General features: G+C 38.1%; 1 protein-coding gene across 7 annotated transcripts in view; it reads right to left on the minus strand.

The window, feature by feature from the left end:
• Positions 1-1,225: 1,225 nt before the first annotated feature.
• The window catches only part of LOC107048707 (disks large 1 tumor suppressor protein), a 616,903-nt gene continuing 600,599 nt past the window's right edge, over positions 1,226-17,529 (minus strand). For 4 of the 7 annotated variants that reach the window (XM_015272036.1, XM_015272039.1, XM_015272037.1 and 1 more), the window contains 12 exons: positions 13,436-13,649; positions 12,629-12,786; positions 11,478-11,727; positions 10,560-10,662; positions 9,197-9,235; positions 6,821-6,862; positions 6,324-6,422; positions 5,271-5,420; positions 3,913-4,085; positions 3,319-3,428; positions 3,132-3,223; positions 1,226-2,086 (listed from right to left, as the gene is read on the minus strand). In XM_015272036.1, coding sequence (XP_015127522.1) covers positions 1,977-2,086; positions 3,132-3,223; positions 3,319-3,428; positions 3,913-4,085; positions 5,271-5,420; positions 6,324-6,422; positions 6,821-6,862; positions 9,197-9,235; positions 10,560-10,662; positions 11,478-11,727; positions 12,629-12,786; positions 13,436-13,649 — 1,540 coding nt within the window. In that variant the 3' untranslated portion in view covers positions 1,226-1,976. The remainder of the gene's footprint in view (positions 2,087-3,131; positions 3,224-3,318; positions 3,429-3,912; positions 4,086-5,270; positions 5,421-6,323; positions 6,423-6,820; positions 6,863-9,196; positions 9,236-10,559; positions 10,663-11,477; positions 11,728-12,628; positions 12,787-13,435; positions 13,650-17,529) is intronic. The other 3 variants (XM_015272038.1, XM_015272040.1, XM_015272042.1) reach the window with 3 other exon arrangements.

Raw genomic sequence — 17,529 nt, forward strand, 5'->3', positions numbered from 1 at the left:
TCTTCACCGATAGAAAAAATTGTTCATTGAGACATTTCTTTCTTGGAACAAGTATTATATGCTTGAACCAATTTCAAATAAATACGATCTTCGAAGGAACTTCAATTCTAGAGAAGTTCGATTTCCCCCAATGAAATGTATCTCAAGAAGAGATAACTGGTATTCACTATGAAATCATGTTTATTTGAAAATTAACAACCAAATGATAATTGGTTCAAAGAATATTCTTTTAAAAATAAAAGCCACACATTTCATCCAATTTCAGTGCCCTCGGGCGCAATTTGTTCGTTGGGACATTCTCTATCAAGTTCGGACAATTGTTTTCGTCGGGAAAAGGTGGGATCAAGAAAAATTTTGATTGAAATCGCAATTATGGAATAATCTCGATTATTTCCTCCATTCTGATTTCTGATATTTCCCCGGCGTCCGGGAAATCATCAGACTGGATAACTTTTGCAATAAAACATCGAGAATGAATGATTTTAGGAAAAAATATGAAGAGGCATGTTTTGTTGAAAAAATTTTCAGCTACAAAAATGGTCTAAAGTCATTTCCTCCTAAAATCACTCACTTCTGAGATAATAATGTAAATAACAAACATGTTTGTCATTTTTCTACCTCACATTCATCATCTTCACGTCAATAACGTCATTTTTCAATAGAAAAATCAACAAGACTTCATGATTAGTTGTTTACAATCTCAATCAAGTGCAATTTGTCAATGTTCGTGAGAAAAAAAGTGCAAAAATGTAATTTTTCTGGAAGTAATTTCACCGCAGAGACCATTCAATCAAATTAGACACCCTCAATCATCAATTATTTCACCTATCATTCTCTCGTCATCAATCGACTCCTCCATTAGGTATGTAATCAACAATTAATGTCACCTCTCCAATTTAATATATCCATGTTTATTCATTCATTTAGTTCATTCTCTTATTTTTTTTTCTCGATTGAAATTAAAAATATTTAATCATCCATTTAATTAACTGTATAATTAATGACATTTCGATCACTAACAGGGATAAGTTAATTCAATCGTTTAAGTACATTAAAAAATACATTTTTGTGTTGTCCAATAATTAAAATTGTTTAAAAAATTCTTCAATCGACTTTTCGATGAAAAAGCGGAGATCAATCCGAGGGGTTCGACCGGATTATTTTGGAAATATCTAGAAAACCATTGGATTTAGGGAAAAATTCATCCTGAGCTTTTTTGTAGCTTATGAAATTCTCTAAAAAAAGTTCCTCTGACATTTTTTTCTAAAACTACTCGTTACTGAGATAATTAACAAATTGATCAATCAAATTCACGTAATGAGTGAAATGATCGATTTTATCATCTGTTAAAAATCGATTTAACTCGATAACAATCGATCTTACAAGAAAATGTCTCTAGACCTTTTTTACAGCTTCTAAAATTTTCTACAAAAAGTAATTCTGGCATTTTTCTCTAAACCCACTCGCTCTCGAGATATTCTCAAAAAAATCCCCCAATACTCTCCAACTTCCTCAAATCTCCAGTTTTCATCCCTCAAATCATTAAAACAAATGATAAAAAATCATCTTAAAATATCTCACGTGAATATTTTCATCATAACTCGATTATTCAACAGAATCATCTCAAATAAACACGACCATATCGAGGGTAAAATTACCTTAACGTGTCTCATCGTCATTTAATTCTCTTGTGATTTCAATTCTTCAATTTCCTTGAGGCAACGAGAAATATCGCACAGACGAGCCTCTATCAAAAATTGTGCTAATTTAGGTAGTAATTACCGTAGGGGCGGGGGGGAGGGGGGGGGAGGAAGGGGGAAGGCGCAGAAGTTCGAAAGTTGGAAGTTTTCTCTTAAGATTTTCGCTTTTGCTTTTCATTTCGATTTTGTGGCAGAAGTCGTTGGGTTTTACTACTCATTACGCCTTGGGGGTAGTGTCCAGGGATTCGGACTGGGCTGGTCATGGGGGGCAGGACGTCACAGTTGCTGGTCTCGAGATGGCACCCAGATGGTTGGGCCAGACTGCTCGTTGATGACTTCCTTGACTTTTAGGTAGATGTCCTCGGGGGTATCGCCTTGAACGACAGCTGAAAATTGAGAACTTTCACATTTTAGTGATTTTCACATTTATTGTTTTCGAATGGAGGAATTGTTGCATTGGGGAAATGTTGGCTGCCAACGTTGGGACAATGTTGAAGCCAACGTTGGGGCAATGTTGGTAGCCAACGTTGGGACAATATTGGCGGCCAACGTTGGAAAATGTTGGAACCAACATTGGGACAATGTTGGCTGCCAACATTGGCACAATGTTGGATGCCAACGTTGGGGCAATGTTGGCTGCCAACGTTGGCGCAATGCTCGCTGCCAATGTTGGGACAATGTTGACTGCCAACGTTGGCGCAATATTGGCTGCCAACGTTGGGACAATGTTGGCTGCCAACGTTGGGGCAATGTTGGCTGCCAACGTTGGAACAATGTTGGCCGCCAACGTGGGCACAATGCAGGCTGTCAACATTGCCCTAATGTTGGGTCAATGTTGGGGCAATGTTGGCAGCTAATGTTGACAATGTTGGCTGTGAGCATGGGGACAATGTTGGCTGCCAACATTGGGGCAGTTTTGGCTGCCAACGTTGAAGCAATGTTGGCAGCCAACGTTGAGGCAATATTGACTGTCAATGCCGAATCAGTGTTGGCAGCCGATATTGGGACACTGTTGGCACTGTTGCCCAATCAGTGTTCAATCGACAAAGTTAATGGTAGTTCAAGGATTAGAGGAAATTTGAATATCTGACATTCATTGTAACGTCCAATCGAAATTTATCGAATAAAATTCAATTCATCATGAGTTGTTCAAGTGATTAATTTAATGACAATACATTGGGTGATTGAAAATGTTATCATGAGAATTCAATGAATCATGGATGTATGGGCTTCATTTCCTCTTCACATCAACCCCAGGAAATCCTCAAATGTAACATTATTAACAAAACTCCCTTCAATTATTGAGCTGATCGTAAAATACTCGATCCACGTAATTGAAAAATTCAATGATTGATATTTCAAAGTAGAGCCTCGACGTGAAATTATCCCCTCCCAATTCACGAAAATTTATTTTCCAATTTCCCAACTCACCGGTGAAATATTCTCCAAACTCCTGTTCCATTTTCAGAGCACGTTCGTACGTCTTCTTGGCCTGCTCCTCAGTCATCCTCTTATTCATTTCCCTGTTGGAGTAGTTCGTAATAAATACATTGGCATTTGCAATTTCGAAGGATAATTGAGTGAATGTCTGTTATTGTAAAACTTCATTCAAACTTACATCACGGATTCTACGGACTTCGGCTTTATGAAGATGGCGACTGGGTACAACTGGGCGACTTGTAACCTTTTTATTGCGTTACCACTCACGTCGAGGATACAGTGTTTACCCTGATTAATTAAATAGAATATGAATTGATCAAGTCTTGAAAATTAATTTTTGTGAAGGGAAAAAGGTATCGAATTTTGAAATGGCTGATAATTTTGTGAATATCTGGGAAACTTCTGGATTTAGGGGAAAATGTCACATGAACTTTCTGTAGAGAATTTCATGAGCTACAAAAATGTCTTGTGGCATTTTTTTATACAATTATTTATTCTGGAGATAAATGCGAATTTCTAGTGATGAAAATCTTGAATTTATCTTTTTTCTTCGCCATTTAATTTGTTAATGATCGAATTATCTCGACATTGAGTGGCTCTAGAGAGAAATGTGATAAAAGATTTTTCATAGGGAATTTCACGAGCTACAAGAAAGGTCTAGGCATATTTTTCTCGAAACTCATTAGTTTCAGAGATATTCACGAAATAAGGAGAATAGATCTTGACGAGTGGTTTATTTCCCCTGAGGTCTCGCCTGCAGGAGTTGTCTCACCTTTTCAGAAACTTCTCGTACGGAAGCGACAGATGTACCGTACAGATTGTCATTGTATTGTCCAGCCTCGATGAACAAGTGATTCTGAATGTCTCGCTCCATTTGTTCTCTCGACGCTACGAAGTGGTAATCACGACCGTCGACTTCGTATTCTCTTTTACTTCTCGTTGTGTCTTTAATAAAAATGAAAATATGATCAATTAGAGTAATTGGTTTATTCCCGTGGATGAACATTTAATTTCTTTCTTCAATTGGATAATTGAAAGAACTCGTATTTTCTCAGTTGTGAATAGAATGAATAGAAGTATAAGAAATAATCGATGATTTTTAATTCTATCAGAGAAGATGGAATTCGAATACTAGCAAAATAAATGCTTAGGATTATTTTTACCCTTTTTGCTCACAATCCTAAATATTGTCAAGGGTCTTTTGACCTTCGAGACCATTGACCCTCAACCAAAAACTAAATAAACGTCTCCTGAATTGTACTGAATAGCTATTTTTCCTGGTGGTTCATTTTGCAAAATTCAGGAAACTTTTTTTGTTTTTGGTTGAGGGTCAAATGGTCTTGAGGGTCAAATTGTCTCAGGGGGCCTTGAAGATGTGAAGGGTCAAGGGTCAAATAACCCTATCTAATTACTTTATTTTACCTCTATTGACCCTCAAGACCGTTTGACCCTCAATTCCAAACGTTCTTAAGGGGCGTTTGACCCTCAAAATCATTTGACCCTCAACACAAAATAAATACAAGAAAAAAATCAGAATTGTGTTAAATAATCATTTTTCCCAATATTTTATTTTACACAATTCAGGAATTTTTTTCCATGTGTGTGTTGAAGGTCAAATGGTTTTGGGAGTCAAACGACCCTTAAGAATGTTTGGAGTTGAGGGTTAAATGGTCGTAAGGGTCAAACAACTGTGAACAATGTTCTGATTTAAAGGTCAAATGGTCTTAAGACCATCCAACTCCAAATATTCGTACGGGTTATGTGGCCCTCAAAATCATTTGACCCTCAACAGAAAAGACGAGAAAAAATATGAATTGTGTTAAATAATTATTTTTCCTAGTGTTTTATTTGGCCCTTTGGGCCAAAAAGGAAACTTTTTGTTTGTTTGTGTTGAAGGTCAAATAGTCTTGAGGGTCAAGTGACCCTTAAGGATGTTTGGAGTTGAGGTTCAAATGGACGCAAGGGTTAAACAACCCTCAGATTGTTTTAAGACTATTGACCCTCAATTCCGAGAATCCGTACGGGTCGTTTGACCCTCAACAAAAAATGTCTTGAATTGTGGTATTTATCAGTTCCTCTGGAGTTTCATTTTGCCCTGCTCTCCCTTAATGAGTAAGAATAAATGCTCACGTGGTACACAGCTGCCAAATTTGTCGGGGAATTCCGAGATCAAATCGTCATTGATACGATCCTTCAGTGGGCCCAGAATAATAACTGGACGAGTGTACTGAATGGTGAGTTGCTGAACTGGTTCATAAGACAGGACATTCTCCTCGCTGCCTAAAATTTCAAGTAAAAATTCCCACTCAGTTGCAAAATACCCGGAACTGATAGTTTCATTTAGTCGAAAAATCGAAAATAAATCGGGGTTAGCACACGGTCGAGTAGTTCCCCAAGTTCCTCATTGGGGATAGCCCACAGATATCAAGCGCATCGTTTAAAAAAATGATAGAAAAAGAACAGAAATGACGAAATTCGTCAAGTGAACGAATTATGCAAAAACAAGAAAATTATAAACGAATGACATTATCTGAACTTCACGTCTCGTTATTTACAATGTCGCTTCCCCCCAATTTTTCCCACTTGAAAATTGTCAAGATAATCCAAGTGCGAAACTATAAAATTTGAAAATAAAAATCCCAGTAAAAGAAACTCTTGAAAATATTGTCCAATTTTTTGTAGCTTATGAAATTCCCTCCAAAAAAGTTCTACGATAATTTTTTGTAGAATCATTAATTATCAAGAGAATCCCACATTTAACAAGATGTTAAAATCTAACGTTTCAAAATGAAAAAAATTAAACTCAGACTTGAAAAACTTTAAATAACAAAATCATTGAGAAATGTCAGGTGACCCAGGGTAAAATTGAGCATGAGTGGAAGCTCTGATGATCAACAACAAATGTTGAAAAGAATTTCAACGAATGAAGAATCGTCGAAGCACTTGGATATCCTTGAAGATCCCTAGATTTTCAGCATTAAAACGATAAGAAAAATTGCACGAGGCATGCACGCCGCGCCTGTCCCAGTTGCGCGAGGCGTCTCGTCACCACGTACTGCCAAAACCGTAAAATCTCCACTCCTCATCCTCAATGAGGATAATTTTTAATGCTCTCAAAGCTCATTAGTTCGTATGTTTCACTCAACTCTATATTTTTTTTTCGTTTTATTCACACTGACTTACTAAGCTCCTCAACATTCTCATCGCCCTCCTTTTCCAGATAAACTAAGGTCAGTTCTTCCATATAGGGCAGTTCAACGCGATATAAAATTTCTTTACTTCCTGTATTATAGAATATTAGATAATGGTATCAATGGTTTTGCGATGGTTTTTGATGTGGAGTGGTGAGAGGAGACAATTTAAAAAAAAAATTGCATTTCACTATTTTGGAAATAACTCGAGAACCACTGGTTTTAGGGGAAACTGTATTTAGATATTTTTTGTAGCTTATGAAATGCTCTACAAAAATGTATTTTCACATTTTTCCCCAATTATTCCCGAAAGACTCAACCGTCTTCAACTCGTCTCCTTTCACCACTCAAAATAAAATGAAATAATTCTCATGAACAAAATAAATAACTGAATATTGAAATAATTAAAAAAATTATCTCATATTTTTCTTATTTGTTATCTAATGAATTATCTCGTTAGGTAAATGAAAGCAACAAGACAATTATTACCTTCGGTGTTGGTGTCGTCCTGGGTGTAGCACAGCATGAATGCTAGAACATAATAATTTCACAGGTCCGTAATGAGAAACAAGCGGTAGTCCGAGTAGAGCTGAATGTTTAATATGATTATTTCTATTTCTAGCACTTGATTATTGGATCATTCATCTTGAATTACAACGTGGGTGATGTAATGATGATGTGCGAATGAAATTAATTGATTGATTAATCCCAATTTTCCAGAAAATTATCATTGTGTTTCTCGATTAGGGGTGATCGGGAAAAAAAAATACCAGTAAAAATAATTGAGGAAACTTTCTGGTTTGTTTTTAGTTGATGGTGAAATGGTCTTGAGGGTCAAATGACCCTTTATGACCACTTTTTTTCCATCTGTTTGATCCTGAATCCTAAATTTTTTAAGGGTCGTTTGCCCCTCGAATCCAAAAGTTCTTAACGGTCATTTCACCCTTAGAACCATTTGATCCACAACTCCAAACGTCATTAAAGGTCATTTGACCCTCAACTAAAACTGAAAAAAACGTCTCCTGAATTGTGCTTGATAGACATTTTCTCTGGCGTATTATTTTGCACGATTCTAGAAATTTTCTCTTTGGTATTAGTTAAGGGTCAAATGGTCTTGAGGGTTAAACGACCCTCAATGAGGTTTGGAGCTCAGGATCAAAAGGTGATAAGGGTCAAACCACCCTTAAGGATATTTAGAGTTGAGGGTCATTAGCTTGAGTACCAAACGACAACTGAAGACTGATTAAGAACCAAATGACCGTTTTTATAATCACTTTTCTTCAATCTGTTTGGCCCTGAAGACTATTTGACCCTCAATCCTAGATATTTTCAAGGGCTGTTTGACCCTCAACTCCGAACGCACTTAAGCGTCATTTGACCCTCAACTAAAAATAAAAAAACGTCTCTTGAATTGTGCTCAATAATCATTTTTTCTAGTGTATTATTTTGCACGATTCTAGAAATTTTCTCTTTGGTGTTAATTCAGGGTCAAATGGTCTTGAGGTTAAACGACCTTCAATGAGATTTGGAGCTCATAATCAAAAGGTGATAAGGGTCAAACCACCCTTAAGGATATTTAGAGTTGAGGGTCATTAGCTTGAGTACCAAACGACAACTGAAGACTGATTAAGAACCAAATGACCGTTTTTATAATCACTTTTCTTCAATCTGTTTGGCCCTTAAGACTATTTGACCCTCAATCCTAGATGTTTTCAAGGGCTGTTTGACCCTCAACTCCGAACGCACTTAAGCGTCACTTGACCCTCAACTAAAAATAAAAAAACGTCTCCTGAATTCTGCTCAATAATCATTTTTTCTAGTGTTTTGTTTAACATGATTCACGACATTTTTTCTTTGTTTTTAGTTGAGGATCAAATGGTCTTGAGAGTCAAACACATGTTAATAAAGCTCGAGGCTAAGCGTCAAATGGTCGTAAGGATTAACAACTCTCAAGAAAGTTTGGAGTTGACGATCAAATTGTCGTAAGAGGCAAACAGCTCTTACGACAATTACGAGACGTGTAGATTCAAGGGTCAAATGACCCTTTCTAATCATTGTGCTAACTCGTTTGATCCTGAAGATCATTTGACTCTTAACCCTAAACGTTGGTAAGGATTATTTGATATTCAAAACCATTTAACCCTCAGCTCCAAACGTCTTTAAGAGCCGTTTGACCTTCGAAACCATTTGACCCTCAATTAAAAACAAAAAAAAAGTTTCTTAAATTGCGTTAAATGTTAACTTTCCCTAGTATTTTATTCTACACGATTCAGAATGTTTTTTTTTGTGTCAAATGAGGGTCAAACAATCCTTTAGTGTGTTTGTAGGCGAGTGTCAAATGGTCTCAAGGGTTAAGCGATCCTTTAAGACGTCGCGGGTAAGGGTCAAATGACCCTCAAAACTATTTGACCCTCAACTAAAAACAAAAAAAATCCAGATTATACTAAATTTTTGCTCCGTCTCTTCAATTTTTATGAATTCAGAAAGATCTTGTGATGCGATGTCCTTTCAGAAAATCTCCGTAGAAATTAATTTGAGAAGAAAAATGTCACCTTTTCTGAAACTTTTAAAATTCTCTACAAAAAAAATCTTCAAACATTTTTTCGTAAAGCCAACCCCTAACGAGATAATCACGAAATTGACGAAACCTTTAATGGAAAACGATTTATTCTACCTGGATTACCACTGATGACTGATAAAATACTTTATACATATGTACAAAAATAATAGTAATAACAAAAACAATTGCGAAATACCAAGGAGATGGATAAGGTACTGATTATGGGTATGAGCAGAAGAAGCTGAACTGGTAAACGTGATTATTACGGATGGAAAACTAATTTGTTGTTGAGGTGTAATACTTACGAGTAGGATCGTTTTCATTCTCGGGTGTGGTGGGCGACCCTACACAAGCAGGCAAAAACAAAAACACATTTTCACGTATCACAGGTAAAAAAAAAATAATTCGACTGAAGCACATTCGGGATGGGGGGGACGTTAATCATGATGATGGTGAAATTAGTAGTGAAGTGGTGAAGCGAAACAATTTTTTTGCGAGCAAAAAGGGCGAAATTGAGGGTTAAACGACCTTAAGGGCATTTGGAATTCGGAGTCAAATGATTTTAAGGGTCAAACGACCCTCACAGACGGTTGGAGTTGAGGGTCAGGACCATTTGACCCTCAATTAATTACTATGTAGAACGACTTGGGTTTGTTGTTTTTAGTCGAGAATCGAATGGTTGTGAGGGTCAAACAATCCTTAAATAAAGGCTTGGAGTTGAGGGTCAAATGGTCTTAAGGGTTACCATTTAGAACAATTTGGGATTTTTTTTGACTTGAGGATAAAATGGTTGTGAGGGTCAAACGACACTTGAGAAGGTTTGGAGTTGAGGGTCAAGTGACCTTAAGGGTTAAACAGATTAGAGGAGAGTGATTAGAAAATGTAATTTGACTCTTGACGTCCTCAAGCATAGTTTGACCTTTACGACCATTTGACCCTCAGCCCCCAATGTCAAAAACACAAGTTTTTTAAATTGAGATAGATAAAATACCAGAAGAAATCACTATTTAGCACAATTCCGAATTATTTTTGTTTCCAGTTGAGGGTCCAATGGAGTTGAGGGTCAAACAGCCCTTGAAAAGGTTGAGGGTCAGAGCAGAGTTAATTGGGAAGGGTCATTTGGCTTTTAACCATACACATCTTCAAGGATCTTTTGCACTTTGAGACAATTTGACCCTCAAGACTATTGAGAGTTGAGGGTAAAATGGTCGCAAGTGTCGTTTAACCCTTGATACCATTTGAGCCTCAACTGGAAAACAAACAAGTTTCTCATTTTATTTTTCACATCTTCACCACTTCACTACAAAAATAAAATAAAAACATAATTTTTGTACAAAAATAAATGAATGAGTTAATTAATAATGAATTAATAATGTGGGGTCCCCATAGTTTGAATATCTCAAGAGAAGAGATCATCATTGTTGATTGTTAATCTCAAGATTAATCAGAAGGGATTCAATCGTATCTTGAAAAACTGATTTTTCGTTGCTTATCGCTTCTTCAATTCCTGATTGAGTCCTGAATATCGGTAAAGGGGGAGTAATAAACGAAAAACCGTGGCGGATACATCATGTGGAACAATAAACAATTACTATACATGGATTGACCGAGCGTGCAGATTGTCCGTGCACAATTGTCCAGAATTCAGTGATGGACAAAACTACTCACGTTCTTGGTCAGAGCCATCCTCAGACTTGTCGTCTTTGCTTTTCATGAAGGGGAATTTTCTGCTGAAGGAGAAGTTCTTCTTCTTTCTATCCAATGTTGATTGCTGTGAGGAACAAAACAATTGCCCATTATCATAATTAATCAACTAGAGATTCTTGTTGCTTCCGAATGGAGATATGGTATTCCTCAAATCTAAAATTTCCAATTTTTTGTGTCACGATAATTAATTTGAGGCAATGTTGGCTGCCAATGTTGGGGTAATATTGGTTGTCAACGTTGGGACAATGTTGGCTGCCAACGTTAAGGTAATATTGGCTATCAACGTTGGAGCAATGTTGGCTACCAATATTGGGAATATGTTGGCTACCAACGTTAGGGTAATGTTGACTACCAACGTTGGGGCAATGTGGGCTGCCAACGTTATGACAATACTGGCATCCAAGGTTGGTTCAATGTTGGCTGTCCACGTTGGAACAATGTTGGCTGCCAATGTTGCAACAATGTTGCACCCCGACGTCGGGGCAATGTTGGCTGCCAATGTTGGAACAATGCTGGTTACCAACGTTGGGGCAATGTTGGCTGCCAACTTTGGGACAAAATGTTGAATCCAATCATTGAATTTAATTCAATACATTATTATAGAAATTCCATTCGGAAGCTAATTTTCTAACTTTTTATCAAAAATACATTAACTATGTTGTGACGAAAGCAATTTCCCCACTTGCTTTTTTTTAGTGTCTCAGAAGCAGAAGGAGATTTTATCAATTTTTATCAGGAAACTTTCTCGCAACCCTTGAAATCGCATCCCATGAATTAAATCTATGAATTAATTATAGGGATAGATTGACGTTAAAAAACATTGCGGCATGTGAGTACTTTTTCTGAGGCTAATCTGAAGGCGAAGTGAAGAACTCTTACCTTATCCAATATAACGGGCATGTGTCCCTGAAACTTGACAGAGCGATCTCGAGCCCGCTGCTTCCTCTCCCACCTTCTGCGTGACGGAATAATCCCCAAGCCCTCCTCGTCACCCTGTGGGGTGACCCTTCTCGCTTGCCACCACTCGTCATCGCTCGCATTCGTGACGTGGAGTATCTCACCGTAACGGAAGGCGAGACCTCGACTCGGCAGACCGTCGTCCTTGTTAGGATCATAGTCGAACAGGGCTCTGAATAGCAGAGATGCAGATTAATTAGGTTTCCGACGTCATTTATTTGATTTCGGAATTAACTGAGAGTTCCAAGAATATCCAATGAAAGAGGTCAACGACATTCAGTTTTCATTCGAATATAATTTTTTCAAGGATCAAACGGTAATTGGGTTCATAGGGGAAGGACTAGTCTCTTCCATTTGACCCTTGAAAACGCTTGACCTTTCTGATTACTCTCCCCGTCTCTTCTGTTTGACCCTCCACCTGTTTCTCCCATTTGACCCTCGAGACCGTTTCACTGTGAAGGACGCTTGACCCTTCGTCATTTTTAGCGTAATAGAGGGTTAAATAGGAGGGATAGGCGGAGGGGTCAACAAGGTCAAATGGGAGAGACGAAGGGAGTGATCACGCCCTGTCTCTCCGATTTGACCCTTAAGAACGCTTGACCCTTCTGATTACTCTTCGCGTCTCTCCTGTTTGACTCTCCACCTGTCTCTCCCATTGAACCCTCCAGACCGTTTGACTCTAAAGAACATTTGATCCTTCGTGATTATTAGAGTGATAGTTCCACTTTGCCCCATTCTCCCTTAATTAAAAATCAGTCGTTCTTGAACTCTAGGATCAATCTAGCGGAGTTGAAGGTAAGTTTTATCGTTGCGCTGAGGGTGAAACGAGAGATCATAGGGTCTTGTGGGTCAAATGGGAGAGACAGGTGGAGAGGGAAAAAGGGTCAAACGAAAGAGATGATCACGCCACTGTCTCTTCCATTTGACCCTTAGGACCGCTTCACCCTTGTGATTACTCTGCGCGTCTCTCCTGTTTAACCCTCCACCTGTCTCCCATTTGATCCTCAAGACCGTTAGACCCTAAAGAATGTTTGACCCTTCATGATTTTCTTAGTAATAAGGGCTCTTCTTACCTTACGTAGAGTGATTTCTTCTGTGAGGTCCTCATGAGGGTGCCTGTTGTCATATTCTGCTGGGATATCTGTTGTTTGAGATCATGGATCTTTGCTTCGAACCTGTTGTAGTCCTCCGGTTTGTACTGAACGACTATTGTGACCGTTTGTCCGGTTCCCTATTAAACGAAACAATGAAAACAATTTTTATTTTCCAAGATATTCATTTAGAATTGAAAATAATTGGTTGAATCATTAATTGTCAACTGCTGACATCGTCAAATATCACTGATCATTCTGTCTCTGAACGTCTCTTCAAGCCATATATTTAATCAGATCGCAATGCCCTCGGGCTAAATTTGTTCGTTGGAACATTTTCTATCAAGTTCGGACATATGTTTTTGTCGGAAAAAGGTGGAATCAAAGAAAATTTTGATTAAAATCGTAATTATGGAATAATCTCGATCATCTCCTCCATTCTCATTTCGACCAATCAGAGTGCAGTATTTGGGGTCACGTGACACCTTTCACACAGGAAATCATCAGACGTGATAATTTCCCTGCAGCCTGTCCATGATTTTTTACGAATTTGACAGATATTCCCCACATTTTGGTGAAATGTGTCACGTAACCCTGAACATTGCGCTCTGATCGGCCAAAATCAGAATGGAAGAAATAATCCTCCGAATGCCCCTCGAGCTTCAAAATTCATCGGATATTTTCCTCAAGTTTTCCTGTATATCAACGATCAGGACTCTTGGGGCATTACAGCCGACAATGAAATATCAAATGTCTTGAAATTCAGCAAAAAGGGACACAAAGAGTCACCTTGAGTGCGGCCGCAGCCTCCTCATGTGTCGCAGTCCTAAGATTGATTCCATTGACGCTGAGTATCTGATCGCCCCTCCTCAGCTCGCCGCTGAGATCAGCTGGTCCACCGGCTAAGATGAACGAGATAAAAATACCCTCGCCATCCTCACCGCCAACAATGTTAAATCCCAGACCCGATGTTCCTTTATTCAACAACACCGTACGCACTTCTCTGTAATCATAAAAATAGAGAATAGAAATTAATTCATCGTCGGTCGATTAGTTCATCTTCACCGGGAAGGAGGAAAAGAGATAAGTGAGGGAAATTATGGGAGTTTGGCCCTTGTGAATGTCACATTTATGACAGATTTGTTGACCCTTGGGAACATTAAATTTGAGATGACATTCGAGAAAAAATATATTTTGATCTTCAGCAGACCCTTATGGGCAAAAAATCATAACCAATTGACCTTCATACAAACCTTATGACCGTTAAATTCATAAGAAACATTTTGATCCTCGTGGGGTTTTGACCCTTACGAACAAAAAATCAATTTTAAAAATTGATTCTTATGTGATCCTCATGAAGATCAAATTCATGAAGATATATGTTTTGACCTTCACTTACGAGTGTTGAATTCATGATAAATTCTGACCCTTATGAGCATCAAGTTTAACAAAAGAGATTGTGACCCGCATCTGACCCTCATGGACATGAAATTCATTCGATAATTCGATTTTTATCCGACCCTTAGGAGCGTCGAGTTCATAAAAAATATTTTAACCCTTATCAACATGAAAAGTGATAAAAAGGAAATTGACCCTTACGAACCTTTCTCTTTCCACTCTACAAAACAAAAGGTCTTGACTCTCATCTGACCGTTATCAGTGTCGAATGCACGAAACAACGACTTTGATCCTCATTGACTTGAAATTTATTAGAAAAATTGACCTTTATTTAGCCATTATGAGTGAGAGATTTATGCCCTTATGAACATAAAAAGTGATACAAAAAATTAACCCTTATCTGATCTTTACGAACCTTTTTCTTTCAATTCCACAAAGCAAAACATCTTGACCCTCACGAAGATCAAATTCATAAAAATACATTTTTTGACCTTCAGCTGACCCTTATCAGCGTCGAATGCATAACAAAATGTTGACCCTCTTCTGACCCTCGTACGCATCAAATCCATAAAAAATTGAGCTTTATTGGACCATTATAAGTGCTTAGTTCATAGCAAAGATCTTGGCCCTTATGAACATGAAAATTGATGAGAAAAATTGATCTTTACGAACCGTTCTCTTTGAATTTCAAAAGACAAAACATCTTGACCCCCACCTGACCCTTCCGGACATAAAATTCATAAAACAGTTGACCTTTATGTAATCTTACGGGCGTTTGACCCTTATGAATATAAAAATTGATCAATGAATATTGACCCCCACCTGATCCTCGCCAACTTTGTGCTTTCAATTCCATAGAAAAAAAATTTTTATTCTTATCCGCCCTTCATTCATGAAAATAAATACCTACATTAATTGACCCTTATTGTTTTTAGGGGCAACCTGACCTTAATCTTTTGACCCACGTGAGCCTCGAAGCGAATTGGTTTCCCTCATCAAGGAAAGGCAAAAGAGAATTTAATGTTTTTCTCTTTGAACAAAAAAATGCGGAGCAAATAGCATTAGATTGAGTTGCATTAGCGCGTCAATTGGTGCCTTCATTGGCAATTCAAAAAAGGCACGAGACGAGTGGAGGGGTGTGGGTGTGGTACTCTTGACTTAGTTTTCGTATAATGCGAGAGGACTCAGTATGTGGCGATGACGTTGGGGGTCAGCCAGACGCTTTCGACTTTTCGACCACTCGACAGAAGCATTCAACACTGTTTCTCTCCAGTGGGTGCTTCAATTAACAAAGAGACTCGCCCTTCCCTCCCGCCCTTCTCTTTTATTTTTTTCCCTCTTCCAGTCTACTATCTAACCCTCCAGATAACTCGCGAAAAATTAGAGGGAAAATATCGTTTGAAGACCGACTGCTACAGTAACTGGTCATGCATCAGTGAGTGATCAGCAAAAAATACAGATCAATTTCTAATTATTTATAGATTATAATTCCATTAATGACAGATGAATGAATTGGTGATGATGTAGTGATACATCGGAGAATTCTCGCATCCAAACCCTGCTCATGAATCCATTTTGCCACAGTAGTTCTGTTTGTACAGATTATTTCATTTCATTTAAATAAAGAAAAAAAAAAAAAAAAGTTTGTTCTTGAGGAACTAATGAGGCAAAATGGGTTCATAATAAGGTTTTGAAAGCGAAAATTTCCCCGACTTCGCATTGAGAATATTCTCAAATGCTCAACTGCGAATATAAAAAAATATATATTGCAAAGGATTTAATTGAGTGAAAAAAGATTTTTTTTTCTGTAAATAATTAAATGAGGGGAATTTGTGGGTAGTAGTGATAGTGTTGTGTCTCTAGTTACGTCAGTGGAACAGCATACATAGGTGCTATCGACGTTTGAAACTCCAGAGGAGAGTGTGGTACATAGCTGTGACCTGATAACGTTCTATTACCCTCTCCCTAACTACTCTCTATGTTTTTTTCACTGTGCGTAATGTGGATGCACCTCGCAAGCTGATAAGCTCGGAATTACACGCGCTTTTACCACTAATATTTGTGCTTCATCACCCTGACTAAAGTAGTTAAGTTTTCCAGACTGACTTCGATGACTGGAGGATAATTAAAAAATTCTCTCATTATTTTTTTTCGGTTTATGAGTGGGAAGGTTATCAATTTGGTATTTTTTTGAGGTTATCTCGAGGTATTTTTTCACATTTTCTTTTAAGAGGACTCATTATTAAGATGATTATCTATTAATTAGGAAGGATTTTATATTGAGCAAGGGCTCGGTGCCTGTGCTCTAGGGTTTTTTTTCAAAAGAAGAAAGCTCGAAAAGAAATGATATAAAAACTAAAATGATAGCAAGGTAATGGATGTGGAATATAAAAATTGGAACCCAGGGGTATTCTGACCCTGTGTCACACACGCAAGGGTCAAGAGTCAATATTAAAATTTAGACCCTTACCTGACCCTCATCAGGTCCAATTATCAATATTAAAATCCAGATCTTCATCGTCGCCCCAGTATTCGACCCAGTTTAACCGCCGCCTCCCACATTTGATCCCCATAAGAGTCAATATTGAAGTTTAAACCCTCACCTGACCCTCATATTGTCCAATCATCAATATCAAAACTCAGATCTTCATCGTCGTCCTAGTGATCGATCCCGCTCTACCTTTTCCTCCCATGTCTAATCCTTATAAGGGTCAAGATTAGAATTTAGACCCTCACGTTTGACCCTCATACTGTCACATTTGATCCTCATAAGGGTCAATATTAGAGTTTAGACTCTCATAAGGTCCAATCATCAATCATTAAAATTCAGATCTTCATCATTGCCCCAGTATTTCACCCACTTCTACCCGCTCCTCCCACATTTGAACCTCATAAGGGTCAATATTTGAATTTAGACCTTCACGTTTGACCTTCACCTGACCCTCATAAGGTCCATCAATATCAAAATTCAGATCATCATCGCCCTAGTTCTACCCCCTCCTCCCACATAAGACCATCATAAGGGTCAATATTATAATTTAGACCCTCAACTGACCCTCATAAGGTCTAATCATCAATATCAAAATTCAGATCTTCATCATTACCCCCTTATTCCCTCACTACTACCCCCTCCTCCTACATTTATGGTGATGATTATGTTTGGCCCTTGTGAGGGCCAAACAAAATTGTCAACTCCAAACAAATCGTCACATCAATCCGCAACTCCACCTTAACGAATGATCCGATTTCATCAACATCATATCAGATACGCAATTCCATCAGGAATACCTCCCCATGTACTTTTAAACCCACCCACACCCCAATCCCCTCAACAATCATATCAACCTGCGCATTAAACCTGCGTACAGAAAACCTCGTACGACTTTGTCCTCTCACCCGCAGCTGTTTTCACCACCACCTGTAACCTCACCTACATCATCAGGACCCTCCCCAACTTAACACCCTCGCTCCCCCCCCCCCCCCCC

This window comes from Diachasma alloeum, unplaced genomic scaffold, assembly GCF_001412515.2.
Source record: "Diachasma alloeum isolate Michigan unplaced genomic scaffold, Dall2.0 Dall_scaffold_00196, whole genome shotgun sequence".
Lineage (NCBI taxonomy): Eukaryota > Metazoa > Arthropoda > Insecta > Hymenoptera > Braconidae > Diachasma > Diachasma alloeum.